Raw genomic sequence first — 19,161 nt, 5'->3', positions numbered from 1 at the left:
AGTCCAACGCTCCCCCCAGCTCCAGCCCCCAGTGGGAGAGTCCAACGCTCCCCCCCAGCTCCAGCCCCCAGTGGGAGAGTCCAACGCTGCCCATTCCAATGCTCCTCCCAGCTCCAGCCCCCAGTGGGAGAGTCCAACGCTCCCCCCCAGCTCCAGCCCCCAGTGGGAGAGTCCAACGCTCCCCCCCAGCTCCAGCCCCCAGTGGGAGAGTCCAACGCTCCCCCCAGCTCCAGCCCCCAGTGGGAGAGTCCAACGCTGCCCATTCCAATGCTCCCCCCAGCTCCAGCCCCCAGTGGGAGAGTCCAACGCTCCCCCCCAGCTCCAGCCCCCAGTGGGAGAGTCCAACGCTGCCCATTCCAATGCTCCTCCCAGCTCCAGCCCCCAGTGGGAGAGTCCAACGCTCCCCCCCAGCTCCAGCCCCCAGTGGGAGAGTCCAACGCTCCCCCCCAGCTCCAGCCCCCAGTGGGAGAGTCCAACGCTCCCCCCAGCTCCAGCCCCAGTGGGAGAGTCCAACGCTCCCCCCAGCTCCAGCCCCAGTGGGAGAGTCCAACGCTCCCCCCAGCTCCAGCCCCAGTGGGAGAGTCCAACGCTCCCCCAGCTCCAGCCCCAGTGGGAGAGTCCAACGCTCCCCCCAGCTCCAGCCCCAGTGGGAGAGTCCAACGCTCCCCCCAGCTCCAGCCCCAGTGGGAGAGTCCAACGCTCCTCCCAGCTCCAGCCCCCAGTGGGAGAGTCCAACGCTCCCCCCCAGCTCCAGCCCCCAGTGGGAGAGTCCAACGCTCCCCCCCAGCTCCAGCCCCAGTGGGAGAGTCCAACGCTCCCCCCCAGCTCCAGCCCCCAGTGGGAGAGTCCAACGCTCCCCCCAGCTCCAGCCCCAGTGGGAGAGTCCAACGCTCCCCCCAGCTCCAGCCCCAGTGGGAGAGTCCAACGCTCCCCCCAGCTCCAGCCCCAGTGGGAGAGTCCAACGCTCCCCCAGCTCCAGCCCCAGTGGGAGAGTCCAACGCTCCCCCCAGCTCCAGCCCCAGTGGGAGAGCCCCACATGGCCCCTGCCCGGGGTGCCCTCACCTCCTCGTTCTCGGCGGTGATGGCCGCGGGCTTGGCCTGGCGCGCCAGCTGCGCGTAGTCGCTGGTGAGCTGGTTGGCCAGCGTGCCCAGCTCGTCCGGGTTGGTGGTGGATTTGGTGACCTGCAGGCAGAGGGGCCTGTCACCCAGGGGCCCGTCCCAGCCTGCCCTCGTGGGCTGGGGCGGCCTGGCACACGGCACCCCACCGCCCCGCCAGCACTCACCAGCTCCTGCACCGTCACCGCGATGGCCTTGGCCGTCCTGACCATGGTGGTCTGGTAATCGACAAAGGTCCCCTCCGGCTCGCCCGTGGGCCCCTCGTCCAGCTGCCAGAGAGAGCGCCGTTACCAGGACCCCCAGCCTGGGCCCGCCACGCCTCCCCACGGGCGCCCCGAGGACGTCCTCCCCGGTGCGCCACACCCCACGCCTCGGCGCCCTGCAAATGCAGTCACAGGCTCACAGCTCCCAAGGCCGCGGCCACAGGCCAGAGCCCAGATCCACCCAGCACTTAGCCCCGAGCTCCTGGGCAAGTCCGGGACTCTGGCAGCCCTCACGGAACAGCGCCCGGCGGCCCCGCTGCGCTCAGGGCTCCCCCTTGCCTGGTTGATGGCCTGCGTGATGGAGTCCACCATGCCCCCCACGACCCCGGCAGCGCTGGCAGCCTCGTTCAGAGTGGTGGTCAGGTCCTCCACGGCTTCCTTCATCATCTGCACCGCCTCCTCCATGGCCTCCTGCGTGTGGGCGGCTTGCTGCAAGCACAGGCCAGCGTCAGGCACAGGCCGAATGGCACGTCGGGCATCCGGGCCTGTGCTCAGGGCACCGTGCTGGGTCGCCTCGCCCGAGTCACCCTGCAGCGCTACACGCCCCCAACACCCTGCGCACACCCACTGCAGCGCTACACGCCCCCAACACCCTGCGCACACCCACTGCAGCGCTACACGCCCCCAACACCCTGCGCACACCCTGCAGCGCTACATGCCCCCAACACCCTGCACGCATCCTGCAGCGCTACACGCCCCCAACACCCTGCACACATCCTGCAGCGCTACACGCCCCCAACACCCTGCGCACACCCAGTGCAGCGCTACACGCCCCCAACACCCTGCGCACACCCTGCAGCGCTACACGCCCCCAACACCCTGCGCACACCCACTGCAGCGCTACACGCCCCCAACACCCTGCGCACACCCTGCAGCGCTACACGCCCCCAACACCCTGCGCACACCCACTGCAGCGCTACACGCACCCAACACCCTGCGCACACCCACTGCAGCGCTACACACCCCCAACACCCTGCGCACACCCTGCAGCGCTACACGCCCCCAACACCCTGCGCACACCCACTGCAGCGCTACACGCCCCCAACACCCTGCGCACACCCACTGCAGCGCTACACACCCCCAACACCCTGCGCACACCCTGCAGCGCTACACGCCTCCAACACCCTGCGCACACCCACTGCAGCGCTACACGCCCCCAACACCCTGCGCACACCCACTGCAGCGCTACACACCCCCAACACCCTGCGCACACCCTGCAGCGCTACACGCCCCCAACACCCTGCGCACACCCACTGCTGCGCTACACGCCCCCAACACCCTGCGCACACCCACTGCTGCGCTACACGCCCCCAACACCCTGCGCACACCCACTGCTGCGCTACACGCCCCCAACACCCTGCGCACACCCACTGCAGCGCTACACGCCCCCAACACCCTGCGCACACCCACTGCAGCGCTACACGCCCCCAACACCCTGCGCACACCCTGCAGCGCTACACGCCTCCAACACCCTGCGCACACCCACTGCAGCGCTACACGCCCCCAACACCCTGCGCACACCCACTGCAGCGCTACACACCCCCAACACCCTGCGCACACCCTGCAGCGCTACACGCCCCCAACACCCTGCGCACACCCACTGCTGCGCTACACGCCCCCAACACCCTGCGCACACCCACTGCTGCGCTACACGCCCCCAACACCCTGCGCACACCCACTGCTGCGCTACATGCCCCCAACACCCTGCGCACACCCACTGCTGCGCTACACGCCCCCAACACCCTGCGCACACCCACTGCAGCGCTACACGCCCCCAACACCCTGCGCACACCCACTGCAGCGCTACACGCCCCCACCACCCTGCGCACACCCACTGCAGCGCTACACGCCCCCAACACCCTGCGCACACCCACTGCAGCGCTACACGCACCCTGCGCACACCCACTGCAGCGCTACACGCCCCCAACACCCTGCGCACACCCACTGCAGCGCTACACGCCCCCAACACCCTGCGCACACCCTGCAGCGCTACACGCCTCCAACACCCTGCGCACACCCACTGCAGCGCTACACGCCCCCAACACCCTGCGCACACCCACTGCAGCGCTACACACCCCCAACACCCTGCGCACACCCTGCAGCGCTACACGCCCCCAACACCCTGCGCACACCCACTGCAGCGCTACACGCCCCCAACACCCTGCGCACACCCTGCAGCGCTACACGCCTCCAACACCCTGCGCACACCCACTGCAGCGCTACACGCCCCCAACACCCTGCGCACACCCACTACAGCGCTACACACCCCCAACACCCTGCGCACACCCTGCAGCGCTACACGCCCCCAACACCCTGCGCACACCCACTGCTGCGCTACACGCCCCCAACACCCTGCGCACACCCACTGCTGCGCTACACGCCCCCAACACCCTGCGCACACCCACTGCTGCGCTACACGCCCCCAACACCCTGCGCACACCCACTGCTGCGCTACACGCCCCCAACACCCTGCGCACACCCACTGCAGCGCTACACGCCCCCAACACCCTGCGCACACCCACTGCAGCGCTACACGCCCCCACCACCCTGCGCACACCCACTGCAGCGCTACACGCCCCCAACACCCTGCGCACACCCACTGCAGCGCTACACGCACCCTGCGCACACCCACTGCAGCGCTACACGCACCCTGCGCACACCCACTGCAGCGCTACACGCCCCCAACATCCTGCGCACACCCACTGCAGCGCTACACGCACCCTGCGCACACCCACTGCAGCACTACACGCCCCCAACACCCTGCGCACACCCACTGCAGCGCTACACACACCCTGCGCACACCCACTGCAGCGCTACACGCCCCCAACACGCTGCGCACACCCACTGCAGCGCTACACACACCCTGCGCACACCCACTGCAGCGCTACACGCACCCTGCACACACCCACTGCAGCGCTACACGCACCCTGCGCACACCCACTGCAGCGCTACACGCCCCCAACATCCTGCGCACACCCACTGCAGCGCTACACGCCCCCAACACCCTGCGCACACCCACTGCAGCGCTACACGCCCCCAACACCCTGCGCACACCCACTGCAGCGCTACACGCCCCCAACACCCTGCGCACACCCACTGCAGCGCTACACGCCCCCAACACCCTGCGCACACCCACTGCAGCGCTACACGCACCCTGCGCACACCCTGCAGTGCTATACGCCCCCAACACCCTGCGCACACCCACTGCAGCGCTACACGCCCCCAACACCCTGCGCACACCCACTGCAGCGCTACACGCCCCCAACACCCTGCGCACACCCACTGCAGCGCTACACGCACCCTGCGTACACCCTGCAGTGCTATACGCCCCCAACACCCTGCGCACACCCACTGCAGCGCTACACGTGCCCTGCGCACACCCACTGCAGCGCTACACGCCCCCAACACCCTGCGCACACCCACTGCAGCGCTACACGCCCCCAACACCCTGCGCACACCCACTGCAGCGCTACACGCCCCCAACACCCTGCGCACACCCACTGCAGCGCTACACGTGCCCTGCGCACACCCACTGCAGCGCTACACGCCCCCAACACCCTGCGCACACCCACTGCAGCGCTACACGCCCCCAACACCCTGCGCACACCCACTGCAGCGCTACACGCCCCCAACACCCTGCGCACACCCACTGCAGCGCTACACGCCCCCAACACCCTGCAGTGCTATACGCCCCCAACACCCTGCGCACACCCACTGCAGCGCTACACGCCCCCAACACCCTGCGCACACCCACTGCAGCGCTACACGTGCCCTGCGCACACCCACTGCAGCGCTACACGCCCCCAACACCCTGCGCACACCCACTGCAGCGCTACACGCCCCCAACACCCTGCGCACACTCACTGCAGCGCTACACGCCCCCAACATTCTGCGCACACCCCTGCAGTGCTACACCCGCCCTGCGCACACCCTGCAGTGCTATACGCCCCCACCACCCTAGAATCATAGAATCATAGAATAATAGGACTGGAAGGGACCTCGAGAGGTCATCGAGTCCAGCCCCCCGCCCTCAAGGCAGGACCAACCTCCGTCTACACCATCCCTGACAGATGTCTATCTAACCTGTTCTTAAATATCTCCAGAGAGGGAGATTCCACCACCTCCCTTGGCAATTTATTCCAATATTTGACCACCCTGACAGTTAGGAATTTTTTCCTAATGTCCAATCTAAACCTCCCCTGCTGCACTTTAAGCCCATTACTCCTTGTCCTGTCCTCAGAAACCAAGAGGAACAAATTTTCGCCTTCCTCCTTGTGACACCCTTTTAGATATTTGAAAACCGCTCTCATGTCCCCCCTTAATCTTCTTTTTTCCAAACTAAACAAGCCCAGTTCATGAAGCCTGGCTTCATAGGTCATGTTCTCTAAACCTTTAATCATTCTTGTCGCTCTTCTCTGTACCCTTTCCAATTTCTCCACATCTTTCTTGAAATGTGGCGCCCAGAACTGGACACAGTACTCCAGCTGAGGCCTAACTAGTGCAGAGTAGAGCGGCAGAATGACTTCACGAGTTTTGCTTACAACACACCTGTTGATACAACCTAGAATCATATTTGCTTTTTTTGCAACAGCATCACACTGTTGACTCATATTCAACTTGTGGTCCACTATGACCCCTAGATCCCTTTCCGCCATGCTCCTTCCTAGACAGTCGCTTCCCATCTTGTATGTATGGAACTGATTGTTCCTTCCTAAGTGGAGCACTTTGCATTTCTCTTTATTAAACCTCATCCTGTTTACCTCTGACCATTTCTCTAACTTGCTAAGGTCATTTTGAATTATGTCCCTATCCTCCAAAGAAGTTGCAACCCCACCCAGTTTGGTATCATCTGCAAACTTAATAAGCGTACTCTCTATCCCAATATCTACATCATTGATGAAGATATTGAACAGTACGGGTCCCAAAACAGACCCTTGCGGAACTCCACTTGTTATCCCTTTCCAGCAGGATTTTGCACCGTTAACAACTCTCTGACTATGGTTATCCAGCCAATTATGCACCCACCTTAGCGTGGCCCTATCTAAGTTATCTTTGCCTAGTTTATCAATAAGAATATCATGCGAGACCGTATCAAATGCCTTACTAAAGTCTAGGTATATGACATCCACCGCTTCTCCCTTATCCACAAGGCTCGTTATCCTATCAAAGAAAGCTATCAGATTAGTTTGGCATGACTTGTTCTTCACAAACCCATGCTGGCTATTCCCTAGCACTTTATTACCTTCCAAGTGTTTGCATACGATTTCCTTAATTACCTGCTCCATTATCTTCCCTGGGACAGACGTTAAACTGACCGGTCTGTAGTTTCCAGGGTTGTTCTTATTCCCCTTTTTATAGATGGGCACAATATTTGCACACACCCTGCGCACACCCACCACAGTGCTACACACCCCAGTGCCCTGCACACCCACTGTGGTGATACACGCGCCCTGTGCACATCCACTGCAGTGTTACAGGCCCCCATGGCCCTGCACACACCCCTACAGTGCTACAGGCTCCAGCCCCTTGCACACCCCTGCAGTGCTACAGGCCCCAGTGCCCTGCGCACATCCCTGCACTGCTATATGCCTTCAGACTGGGGCGGTGCCCCCAGTGCACACCCTACCCTGCGCCTGGCACACGCCGGCCAGGAAGGGTTAGGGTTAGGGTGGGTGTGGCGTAGTGGGGACTGTGTTCACTCTTGTGGTTGCAGTGTCACTATTTTTGCAATCACTGGTTGCTCTGTGGCGCTGTATGCGATTCCTACTGTCCTGTGCTGCTCTGCAGGGACTGCGTGTGCGCGTACACGCACGTGCCAGCTGGACCCCTGAGCTGGGTGGAGGATTCAGGCAGCTGACACTGTGCCCGGGAAGCAGGACGAAGCAGGCGGGGGGGGGGGGGGGGAGGCAGGCAGCCTGGCAGGGGGGTGACAGCCGCTGAGTGGGGGAGTTTTGCTGGCTTGTGGGCTCCTGGTTCCTGGTCTGTGCTACGCTGTGTCCCTCTGTTCTCCCGGCCGGCTGTGGGTGGGGGGCAGGCCCGGGGACTCCCCCTTTCCCCCCGTGACAGGGCACAGGTGCTGCCCGGCACGGAGGGTGCAGTGAAAGGGAGCCTGGTGCTGCGGGCTGGGCAGACCGGGAGGGAGAGCAGCCTGGCTGGGGTCTGGAGAGGAGGGAGGGCAGGCCCGCAGGGGGGTGGCCCTGGCTGTCAATTTGCTTTGCTCCCTCTGATGGCTGCAGCTGGGTCTGCCTGAAGGGCCCATGTCTCTGCTCCCCCGGCCAGTGGGCCTGGCTTCACGGGAGTGTCCACCAGGGAAACTGAGGCATGGCTGCTACCGTGGCACAGTACCCCAGGAAAGGTGCACAGTGACGGAACCCCGCAGACACGTGATCTGCGGAGTCTCTGCTACGCGCACGCACGTATACACACTCACTCTCCACCCCCCACAGCGGGCCACAGGTGCCCACAACAGGACTCAGGCTGCACCCCCTGCACACTCCGACCTGGCGCCGCCGCCCCCATCCCCTCCTATGCACCCTGGGGCTCCCGCCCGCCTCCTTGGCCCCCTCCCCCACGCACCCTGAGGTTCCCGCCCGCCTCCTTGGCCCCCACCCCGCACTCTGGGGTTCCCGCCCGCCTCCTTGGCCCTCCCCCACGCACCCTGAGGTTCCCGCCCGCCTCCTTGGCCCCCCCCCACGCACCCTGGGGCTCCCGCCCGCCTCCTTGGCCCCCACCCCGCACTCTGGGGTTCCCGCCCGCCTCCTTGGCCCCCCCCCACGCACCCTGAGGTTCCCGTCCGCCTCCTTGGCCCCCCCCCACGCACCCTGAGGTTCCCGCCCGCCTCCTTGGCCCCCCCCCACGCACCCTGGGGTTCCCGCCCGCCTCCTTGGCCCCCTCCCCCACGCACCCTGGGGTTCCCGCCCGCCTCCTTGGCCCCCTCCCCCACGCACCCTGAGGTTCCCGCCCGCCTCCTTGGCCCCCCCCCCACGCACCCTGGGGCTCCCGCCCGCCTCCTTGGCCCCCACCCCGCACTCTGGGGTTCCCGCCCGCCTCCTTGGCCCCCTCCCCCACGCACCCTGAGGTTCCCGCCCGCCTCCTTGGCCCCCCCCCCACGCACCCTGGGGCTCCCGCCCGCCTCCTTGGCCCCCCCCCACGCACCCTGGGGCTCCCGCCCGCCTCCTTGGCCCCCACCCCGCACTCTGGGGTTCCCGCCCGCCTCCTTGGCCCCCTCCCCCACGCACCCTGAGGTTCCCGCCCGCCTCCTTGGCCCCCCCCCCACGCACCCTGGGGTTCCCGCCCGCCTCCTTGGCCCCCCCCCCACGCACCCTGGGGCTCCCGCCCGCCTCCTTGGCCCCCCCCCACGCACCCTGGGGCTCCCGCCCGCCTCCTTGGCCCCCCCCCACGCACCCTGGGGCTCCCGCCCGCCTCCTTGGCCCCCACCCCGCACTCTGGGGTTCCCGCCCGCCTCCTTGGCCCCCTCCCCCACGCACCCTGAGGTTCCCGCCCGCCTCCTTGGCCCCCCCCCCACGCACCCTGGGGTTCCCGCCCGCCTCCTTGGCCCCCCCCCACGCACCCTGGGGTTCGCGCCCGCCTCCTTGGCCTCCCCCCACGCACCCTGGGGTTCGCGCCCGCCTCCTTGGCCCCCCCCACGCACCCTGAGGTTCCCGCCCGCCTCCTTGGCCTCCCCCCACGCACCCTGGGGTTCGCGCCCGCCTCCTTGGCCTCCCCCCACGCACCCTGAGGTTCCCGCCCGCCTCCTTGGCCCCCCCCCACGCACCCTGAGGTTCCCGCCCGCCTCCTTGGCCTCCCCCCACGCACCCTGGGGTTCCCGCCCGCCTCCTTGGCCTCCCCCCACGCACCCTGGGGTTCCCGCCCGCCTCCTTGGCCCCCCCCCACGCACCCTGAGGTTCCCGCCCGCCTCCTTGGCCTCCCCCCACGCACCCTGGGGTTCCCGCCCGCCTCCTTGGCCTCCCCCCACGCACCCTGGGGTTCCCGCCCGCCTCCTTGGCCTCCCCCCACGCACCCTGGGGTTCCCGCCCGCCTCCTTGGCCGTGTAGAGTGTCTGCAGGGCCGACTCGGCCAGCGTCTTGGTCTGGTCCAGGAGGTTCATCTGCTGCTGGTGGTTGAGTGTCTTGGAGGCTGCTCCCACCGCGGCCAGGACGAGCGGCTCGAAGTACTGGGCCATCTGGGACACCTGCGGGAGAGCAGCCTGAGTCCTGGGGCCGGCAGGGCGCCCAGTGCCCCCCCCCTCCCCTCCCCCGGGCCGGCAGGGCGCCCAGTGCCCCCCCCCCCCCTCCTCTGGGCCCGCAGGGCGCCCAGTGCCCCCCCTCCCCTCCCCCCGGGCCCGCAGGGCGCCCAGTGCCCCCCCTCCCCTCCCCCGGGCCCGCAGGGCGCCCAGTGCCCCCCCTCCCCTCCTCCGGGCCCGCAGGGCGCCCAGTGCCCCTCCCCCCGGGCCCGCAGGGCGCCCAGTGCCCCCCCCCCCCGGGCCCGCAGGGCGCCCAGTGCCCCCCCCCCCCCCGGGCCCGCAGGGCGCCCAGTGCCCCCTCCCCCCGGGCCCGCAGGGCGCCCAGTGCCCCTCCCCCCGGGCCCGCAGGGCGCCCAGTGTCCCTCCCCCCGGGCCCGCAGGGCGCCCAGTGCCCCCCCGCCCCCGGGCCCGCAGGGCGCCCAGTGCCCCCCCCCCCCCCGGGCCCGCAGGGCGCCCAGTGCCCCCCCCCCCCCGGGCCCGCAGGGCGCCCAGTGCCCCCCCCCCCGGGCCTGCAGGGCGCCCAGTGCCCCCCCCCCCGGGCCCGCCCCTACCTTGTGTCCCAGCTGTGAGGCCTCCGCCCTGGCGGCGCTGGCCACAGGCTCGATCAAGTTGCTGATTTCCTGGACAGCCGTGATCATCTGGTTGTGCAGAGCCTGGAGGGGAGGTGCCGAGCGGTGAGGCTGCGGCAGACCCGGCCAGAGGGCCCCACAGGCGGGTGACGAGTATCCCAGCGGGCCGAGGAGCTGGACCCCGCTAGGGCCTGACGGAACGACCCCTTGGGCACGGCGGGGCACGAGGCCCAGGAGACGCTGCCGGGGACGCTGGGGGGTGCTGAAGACCCGGCGGCCAGCCGAGACGCGGCTCGTGCGCCTAGTCGCCAGGCACTCGGCCTTCCTCCTGCGAAGGGACAAGGCCCCTGGGCCCCGCTGCCCCGTGGACATTCCCAAGGACTGTGGAGCCCTGAGGGCCGCCCCGACGCCGGGCCCCTCCCCCTCCGAGGGCTGTTGTGCATGTCAAAGCCACGGAGCCGCCCCACGGCATTTCCCCGCAGATCCCGGGCTCCACGGCTGCGACATGCACAACAGGGAACCATCGAGGGCCTCGCCCCTTGGGCCACCCTCAGACAGAGGCTCGGCCAGGTCCTGGCGCCAGGGAGCCCGACTGAGGGGGTGAGCAGTGCCAGCACGGCAGCCATTTGTCTCTGCCCCTCCCTGAGAGCCGGGGCGCGGCTCGGCCTGCCCTGGGGGCACAGGGCCCACGTGCCCGACTCACCTCCTGAGAGATGCCCTCTCGGGGGGCCAGCTGCTGGCTGATGGCGGCCAGAGAGGCCTGGTCCACATCCCGCATGCACTTGTTCAGCACCTCGATGGCCTCGTCGCACTCCCGCTGCCCGGGGGCCTTCTCCCTGCACGACAGACAGTCAGCCCCGGCCCCAGACGCGGGGGCAGGGGCAGGTGTTCAGGGATCCCCTGCTCCTCCATCCCAGCATGCACCAGTGCACCGCACTCACACTGCTCCCCCACGAGCCCGGAGAATCTCTGGGCTGCCGGCCTCCACCCCGCCCATGGCCCCCGCGGGCCCCGTCGACTGCGCCCCGACTCCGCCAGCAGGCACCCGGCGCAGCAGGGTCCACGTCACAGGGACCGAGAGCAGCCGGGGTATTCCTCTTGGGGAGAAGGGTCCCAGCCCCCCGGCCAGGGGCTGTTCTCCCCTGTGCCCGGCCCCCAGGTGTGGGGCCGAACACACTTCTGCGCTGAGTCAGCCCTGCGCCGCCCCGCGCCCTGGGGTCCAACCGGCCCACGGAGACGCCCCGCAGGCAAAGTGCCCGTGGGGCTGCTCAGTCCTGGGCTGCCGACGAGGCCGCTGCGTGTGCGGAGCCCCGCGGCCGGCAGCGCCCTGCGGCGTGCGCTCTAGGGCTGAGCCGGGGCCCCGCGGCCCAGGGCAGGGATCGGGGCCACGCCGGGGGGCAGCGCCAGGCCTGCGCTCACCGCATGTTGGTGATCAGCTTCTTGATGGAGTCGGAGACGGTGCGGGAGTGACCGGCCAGCACCGACCACTTGGGCGGGTCCTTGGGGTTGACGGCCAGCGAGCGGGCCGTCTGGATGAGGCCTGCCGAGCTCTCCAGCATGGTCTTGGCAGAGGTAAGGATGGGCTCCATGGCTCGGCGCCCCTGGCGGGGGAGAGGGTGGCCCGGTGAGCCAGGGGCACGGCCCCCCCTCCGGATCCCTGAGACCGGCTGGGATGTAGGGGCAGGCCGTACGCTGTGACCCCCGCTGCCCGCGTCTGTGAGCACTGCCGGGGGGCCGGGGGGGTCACGGAGACCATGACCCGGCCGGCCCCACCTGTGGAGGGCAGGGACGGAGCCGAGGCAGGGAGTGTGGGGGGAGGGGTCACATTTGGACTGGGGGAAACAGACAAAGCAGGGGGTTGGGGGTGTAGGGCCCAGGGACCCATCTCAAGGGGGCTGAGGCTGCCTGGCCCTGACTCCTGTGGCCACCTCCGGTCTGTGCTGGGCTGTGCCCGGAGCAGCAATAACCCCGCCTGTTCCCGCTGCTACGGGGGGACCCGCCCACCCCGATCCAGTCACCCGACCCCCTCCCGTCCAGTCCCTGAGACCTGCCCCCTCCCCTGCCCGGCCCGTCTGAGCTAGGACAGAGCAGGCCCCTCCCGCGCTCAGGGCTGCCGGCGCCGGGCGGCTCCCACCTCAGCACTGATCTGCGCCGGGACCGTCGCGAACTCCGGGTTGGAGGCGAAGGCCGTCAGGTTGTCCACAGCCTCGATGAGCGGGGCGGTGGCTGCCCGGCACCTCTCCCGGTTGTCCTCGCTGAAGGCTCCGTCCAGCGCCTGGGGCAGCCGACAGACCAGCAGGCTATGGCACTGGGCCCGGTCCGGCGCTGCCCCGCCCCTCCCCGGGGCGCCGCCCCCGGCTCTGCCCCGCCCCTCCCCAGCGCTGCCCCGCCCCTCCCCGGGGCGCCCCCCCCGGCTCTGCCCCGCCCCTCCCCGGGGCGCCCCCCCCCCGGCTCTGCCCCGCCCCTCCCCGGGGCGCCGCCCCGGCTCTGCCCCGCCCCTCCCCAGCGCTGCCCCGCCCGGCTCTGCCCCGCCCCCTCCCCGGGGCGCCCCCCGCCCCCCCCCGGCTCTGCCCCGCCCCTCCCCGGGGCGCCGCCCCGGCTCTGCCCCGCCCCTCCCCAGCGCTGCCCCGCCCCTCCCCGGGGCGCCCCCCCCCCCGGCTCTGCCCCGCCCCTCCCCAGCGCTGCCCCGCCCCTCCCCGGGGCACCCCCCCCGGCTCTGCCCCGCCCCTCCCCGGGGCACCCCCCCCGGCTCTGCCCCGCCCCTCCCCGGGGCGCCCCCGCCCCTCCCCGGGGCGCCCCCTCCCCTGCAGAGGGTGCTGTCCCCCCCCAGTCCGGCTCTGCCCCGCCCCTCCCCGGGGCGCCCCCTCTCCCGCAGAGGGTGCTGTCCCCCCCAGTCCGGCTCTGCCCCGCCCCTCCCCGGGGCGCCCCCTCCCCGCAGCGGGTACTGTCCCCCCCAGTCCGGCTCTGCCCCGCCCCTCCCCGGGGCACCCCCCCTGCTGCCCCGCCCCTCCCCGGGGGCCCCCTCCCCCGCAGCGGGTGCTTCCCCCCAGTCCAGCTCTGCCCCGCCCCTCCCCGGGGCGCCCCCTCCCCTGCAGCGGGTACTGTCCCCCCCAGTCCGGCTCTTCCCTGCCCCCTCCCCCGCAGAGGGTGCTGTCCCCCCCAGTCCGGCTCTTCCCTGCCCCCTCCCCCGCAGAGGGTGCTGTCCCCCCCAGTCCGGCTCTTCCCTGCCCCCTCCCCTGCAGAGGGTGCTGTCCCCCCCAGTCCGGCTCTGCCCCGCCCCTCCCCCGCAGAGGATGTTGTCCCCCCCAGCCTGGCTCTGCCCCGCCCCCTCCCCCGCAGAGGGTGCTGTCCCCCCCAGTCCGGCTCTTCCCTGCCCCCTCCCCCGCAGAGGGTGCTGTCCCCCCCAGTCCGGCTCTGCCCCGCCCCTCCCCCGCAGAGGATGTTGTCCCCCCCAGCCTGGCTCTGCCCCCGCCCCCTCCCCCGCAGAGGGTGCTGTCCCCCCCAGCCCGGCTCTGCCCCACCCCCTCCCCCGCAGAGGGTGCTGTCCCCCCAGCCCGGCTCTGCCCCGCCCCCTCCCCCGCAGAGGGTGCTGTCCCCCCCAGCCCGGCTCTGCCCCGCCCCCTCCCCCGCAGAGGGTGCTGTCCCCCCAGCCCGGCTCTGCCCCGCCCCTCCCCCACAGAGGGTGCTGTCCCCGGCCCCCCGGTACCTTGATGGTCTTGACCAGGTTGGCCGTGCTGTTGGCCACCTCCTTGGCGGACTGGACGAACTGGCGCTTGGCGACGGGGTTGGCGGTGCGGGAGGAGGCCAGGCGGCAGGTGTTGCACAGGGCCGAGGTGTGCTTAGCCACAATGGTGGCGGCCGACAGCACCTGCAGGGGGGCTGGGGTCACGCGCCCGCTCCAGCCCCCTGCCCCCCAAGAGAGGCAGGGGCCACCCGCCACCCTGCCCAGCTCTGGATCCCAGCTGCAACCCCTGCAGCACCCTGCTCCCCCTGCACCCCAGGACCCACTCACCTGGGACTGTGTGCAGGCCGGGTCCACCAGGTTCTGGCAGGCCATCTGGATGGCTTGGTTGGCCCGGGCAAACTGCGTGGGGTCCACTAGGCCCTGCTGTCCGGCCTGGCTGTTCGGGTCCGAAACGGCCACCAGATAGGCAGCCTGGGCACAGAGAGGGGAGAGGTTGGGACCCAAATGGGTCAGACCGGCCTGGCAGGGCAGCGGGGGGCTGTCGGGAAGGAACACGGGGGAGGGGCTCTGGAGAAAGGGCGTGGTTGATGCAGCAGTGGGCGGGGCTCTGGAGGAGGGGCAGGAACAAGGCAGCAGAGGGCGGGGCTCTGAAGGAGGGGCAGGAACAAGGCAGCAGAGGGCGGGGCTCTGGAGGAGGGGCGGGGACAAGGCAGCAGAGGGCAGGGCTCTGGAGGAGGGGCGGGGCTCTGGAGGAAGGGCGGGGACAGGGCAGCAGTGGGCGGGGCTCTGGAGGAGGGGCGGGGCTCTGGAGGAGGGGCGGGAACAAGGCAGCAGAGGGCGGGGCTCTGGAGGAGGGGCGGGGACAAGGCAGCAGAGGGCAGGGCTCTGGAGGAGGGGCGGGGCTCTGGAGGAAGGGCGGGGACAGGGCAGCAGTGGGCGGGGCTCTGGAGGAGGGGCGGGGCTCTGGAGGAGGGGCGGGAACAAGGCAGCAGAGGGCGGGGCTCTGGAGGAGGGGCGGGGCTCTGGAGGAGGGGCGGGAACAAGGCAGCAGAGGGCAGGGCTCTGGAGGAGGGGCGGGGACAAGGCAGCAGTGGGCGGGGCTCTGGAGGAGGGGCGGAGCTCTGGAGGAGGGGTGGGGACAAGGCAGCAGTGGGCGGGGCTCTGGAGGAGGGGTGGGGACAAGGCAGCAGTGGGCGGGGCTCTGGAGGAGGGGCGGGGACAAGGCAGCAGAGGGCAGGGCTCTGGAGGAGGGGCGGGGACAATGCAGCAGAGGGCAGGGCTCTGGAGGAGGGGCGGGGACAAGGCAACAGTGGGCGGGACTCTGGAGGAGGGGCGGGGCTCTGGAGGAGGGGCAGGGACAAGGCAGCAGAGGGCGGGGCTCTGGAGGAGGGACGGGGACAAGGCAGCAGAGGGCGGGGCTCTGGAGGAGGGGCGGGGCTCTGGAGGAGGGGCGGGGACAGGGCAGCAGTGGGCGGGGCTCTGGAGGAGGGGCGGGGCTCTGGAGGAGGGGCGGGAACAAGGCAGCAGAGGGCGGGGCTCTGGAGGAGAGGCAGGGCTCTGGAGGAGGGGCGGGGACAGGGCAGCAATGGGCGGGGCTCTGGAGGAGGGGCGGGGCTCTGGAGGAAGGGCGGGGCTCTGGAGGAAGGGCGGGGACAAGGCAGCAGAGGTCGGGGCTCTGGAGGAGGGGCGGGGACAAGGCAGCAGAGGGCGGGGCTCTGGAGGAGGGGCGGGGACAAGGCAGCAGAGGGCAGGGCTCTGGAGGAGGGGCGGGGACAAGGCAGCAGAGGGCGGGGCTCTGGAGGAGGGGCGGGGCTCTGGAGGAGGGGCGGGGACAAGGCAGCAGAGGACGGGGCTCTGGAGGAGGGGCGGGGACAAGGCAGCAGAGGGCGGGGCTCTGGAGGAGGGGCGGGGACAAGGCAGCAGAGGGCGGGGCTCTGGAGGAGGGGCGGGGACAAGGCAGCAGAGGGTGGGGCTCTGGAGGAGGGGCGGGGCTCTGGAGGAGGGGCGGGGACAAGGCAGCAGAGGTCGGGGCTCTGGAGGAGGGGCGGGGACAAGGCAGCAGAGGGCGGGGCTCTGGAGGAGGGGCGGGGACAAGGCAGCAGAGGGCAGGGCTCTGGAGGAGGGGCGGGGACAAGGCAGCAGAGGGTGGGGCTCTGGAGGAGGGGCGGGGCTCTGGAGGAGGGGCGGGGACAAGGCAGCAGAGGACGGGGCTCTGGAGGAGGGGCGGGGCCAAGGCAGCAGAGGGTGGGGCTCTGGAGGAGGGGCGGGGACAAGGCAGCAGAGGGTGGGGCTCTGGAGGAGGGGCGGGGCTCTGGAGGAGGGGCGGGGACAAGGCAGCAGAGGACGGGGCTCTGGAGGAGGGGCGGGGCTCTGGAGGAGGGGCGGGGCCAAGGCAGCAGAGGGCGGGGCTCTGGGCATGGCCCCGAGGGGACATTGGGACATGCAGGAGGCAGCAGAAGGGTCCCGGTGCCCCAGTGGCAGTGCGGGGAGAGGCTCTAGCAGCCGGCCTGAGGCCGCTGTGATGGGCTGAAGCCGGGCTGAGCTCTCACCTGAGCGGCGGCCTCTGTGAACCCGCAGAGCGCCTTGGAGGCCGTGCTGACGGACTCCCCGAACTCGGGCAGCTTGCTGTTCTTGGCATGCTGGGAAATGCCGGCCATGGCTTCGCCCAGGACCTGCGGAGGGGAGGTGCATCCAGACAGGGCGGGCGCCGCACAGCCAGCCAGCCAGCCAGCCCCTGCCAGCCCGCCCGCCCCTGCTGCGTCCAACCTGCGGCCAAACTCTGCAGCCGCTCAGCTCCCCCGCTGGTTCCTGCAGCTTCCGCACTCCCAGGCTGCTGGCTCCATGGCACCGAGTCCAGCTTCTGCCCCCCGCGGCTCATGGCCCTGGGCCTGCCTGGCTGCCCCGGCCACGAGCCTCCCTGCTCCCTGGGGGTGCTCTGAGGCCTGCTGGGAGCCAGCCTGCGAGCACAGGGCCGCCACAGGCCCAGGAGAGCGAGGCCTTCGGCCCAGGCCCCACAGGGCACCGGCACCGTGGGACAAGGTGCCCTGCCCAGACGCGAGGCCCCCAGGGAAACCACGCGGCCCTGCCCGGAGGACACAGGCCGTGGGACGAGCAGCCCGGACCCAGCCTGGCCCTCGCCTGGGGGCGGCTACAGAAGCGCCCGCCCTGCGCTGCTGCTGCCCCAGACGCTGGCCTCTGCCCGGGCAGTGCAGACCCCCGGCTCCGGCCACGTGGCGGGGCGTGGACACAGGCCGAGGGCGAGTCAGCGCATGCGGGAGGCAGGAGAGCGGGAAACCCGCCGGGAGCGACCAGCCCAAAGGGCCCGGTGGCACAGCCGCCCGCGGGCCTCACCTTGGAGTTCTCCATCACGCTGTCCAGGCAGCCGAAGTAGGACATGTCGTTGACGGCCTGGGTGGGGTTCTCCAGCAGCTCCCGCACCGTCTGCGGGGGGCAGGCGTCAGGCGAGCCGCAGTCCCACCCAGGGACCTCCAGCGTCACCCCCCCCGCCCGCCATGCCGCTCCCCTGGGATCGGTCAGACAACCGCCTTCGGCAGGGAGGGCTTGGGGAGCTCGGCCCTCGGCTCCCTCCTGGCATGGCCCCGGGCGGGACCTCCGCCCTCCGCCCTCCCCCTTCCCCTGCCATCGGCCGCCCTCCTCTGCCCCGGCTCTGCCACCGTCCGCCCTCCTCTGCCCCGGCCCTGCCACCGTCCGCCCTTCCCTGCCACCGGCCGCCCTCCTCTGCCCCGGCCCTGCCACCGTCCGCCCTTCCCTGCCCCGGCCCTGCCACCGGCCGCCCTTCCCTGCCACCGGCCCTGCCACCGTCCACCCTCCTCTGCCCCGGCCCTGCCACCGTCCGCCCTTCCCTGCCCCGGCCCTGCCACCGTCCACCCTTCCCTGCCACCGGCCGCCCTTCCCTGCCACCGGCCCTGCCACCGTCCGCCCTCCTCTGCCCCGGCCCTGCCACCGTCCGCCCTTCCCTGCCCCGGCCCTGCCACCGTCCACCCTTCCCTGCCACCGGCCGCCCTCCTCTGCCCCGGCCCTGCCACCGGCCGCCCTTCCCTGCCCCGGCCCTGCCACCGTCCGCCCTTCCCTGCCACCGTCCGCCCTTCCCTGCCCCGGCCCTGCCACCGGCCGCCCTTCCCTGCCCCGGCCCTGCCACCGTCCGCCCTTCCCTGCCCCGGCCCTACCACCGTCCGCCCTTCCCTGCCCCGGCCCTGCCACCGTCCGCCCTTCCCTGCCCCGGCCCTGCCACCGTCGGCCCTTCCCTGCCCCGGCCCTGCCACCGTCCGCCCTTCCCTGCCCCGGCCCTGCCACCGTCCGCCCTTCCCTGCCCCGGCCCTACCACCGTCCACCCTTCCCTGCCACCGTCCACCCTCCTCTGCCCTGGCCCTGCCACCGTCCGCCCTTCCCTGCCACCGTCCGCCCTTCCCTGCCCCGGCTGCCCTCCTCTGCCCCGGCCCTGCCACCGTCCACCCTTCCCTGCCCCAGCCCTGCCACCGTCCGCCCTTCCCTGCCCCGGCCCTGCCACCGTCCACCCTTCCCTGCCCCGGCCCTGCCACCGTCCACCCTTCCCTGCCACCGTCCACCCTCCTCTGCCCTGGCCCTGCCACCGTCCGCCCTTCCCTGCCACCGTCCGCCCTCCTCTGCCCCGGCCCTGCCACCGTCCGCCCTTCCCTGCCACCGGCCGCCCTTCCCTGCCACCGTCCACCCTTCCCTGCCCCGGCCCTGCCACCGTCCGCCCTTCCCTGCCCCGGCCCTGCCACCGTCCGCCCTCCTCTGCCCTGGCCCTGACACCGTCCGCCCTTCCCTGCCACCGTCCGCCCTCCTCTGCCCCGGCCCTGCCACCGTCCACCCTTCCCCGCCCCGGCCCTGCCACCGTCCGCCCTTCCCTGCCACCGTCCGCCCTTCCCTGCCACCGTCCGCCCTCCTCTGCCCTGGCCCTGCCACCGTCCACCCTTCCCTGCCCCGGCCCTGCCACCGTCCACCCTTCCCTGCCCCGGCCCTGCCACCATCCGCCCTTCCCTGCCACCGGCCGCCCTTCCCTGCCCCGGCCCTGCCACCGGCCGCCCTTCCCTGCCCCGGCCCTGCCACCGGCCGCCCTTCCCTGCCCCGGCCCTGCCACCATCCGCCCTCCTCTGCCCTGGCCCTGCCACCGTCCGCCCTTCCCTGCCCCGGCCCTGCCACCGTCCGCCCTCCTCTGCCCCGGCCCTGCCACCGTCCGCCCTCCTCTGCCCCGGCCCTGCCACCGTCCGCCCTTCCCTGCCCCGGCCCTGCCACCGTCCGCCC

The 19,161-nt window shown here is 71.2% G+C and overlaps 1 protein-coding gene across 1 annotated transcript in view; it reads right to left on the bottom strand.

The window, feature by feature from the left end:
- TLN1 (talin 1) overlaps positions 1-19,161 on the bottom strand; it is a 215,220-nt gene that overhangs the window by 80,962 nt on the left and 115,097 nt on the right. Inside the window, 12 exon segments of the mRNA XM_089779522.1 lie at positions 1,063-1,182; positions 1,284-1,385; positions 1,659-1,808; positions 9,400-9,570; positions 10,173-10,274; positions 10,894-11,026; positions 11,610-11,791; positions 12,325-12,465; positions 13,897-14,058; positions 14,203-14,346; positions 16,425-16,547; positions 17,227-17,316. Of these exon segments, the coding sequence (XP_089635648.1) occupies positions 1,063-1,182; positions 1,284-1,385; positions 1,659-1,808; positions 9,400-9,570; positions 10,173-10,274; positions 10,894-11,026; positions 11,610-11,791; positions 12,325-12,465; positions 13,897-14,058; positions 14,203-14,346; positions 16,425-16,547; positions 17,227-17,316 (1,620 nt within the window).

Source organism: Pelodiscus sinensis, chromosome 6 (assembly GCF_052426305.1).
Source record: "Pelodiscus sinensis isolate ZL-2025 chromosome 6, ASM5242630v1, whole genome shotgun sequence".
NCBI classification, from domain to species: Eukaryota; Metazoa; Chordata; order Testudines; family Trionychidae; genus Pelodiscus; species Pelodiscus sinensis.
The sequence above is the reverse complement of the archived record's forward strand: the minus strand, read 5'-3'. Positions and strand labels throughout refer to the sequence as shown.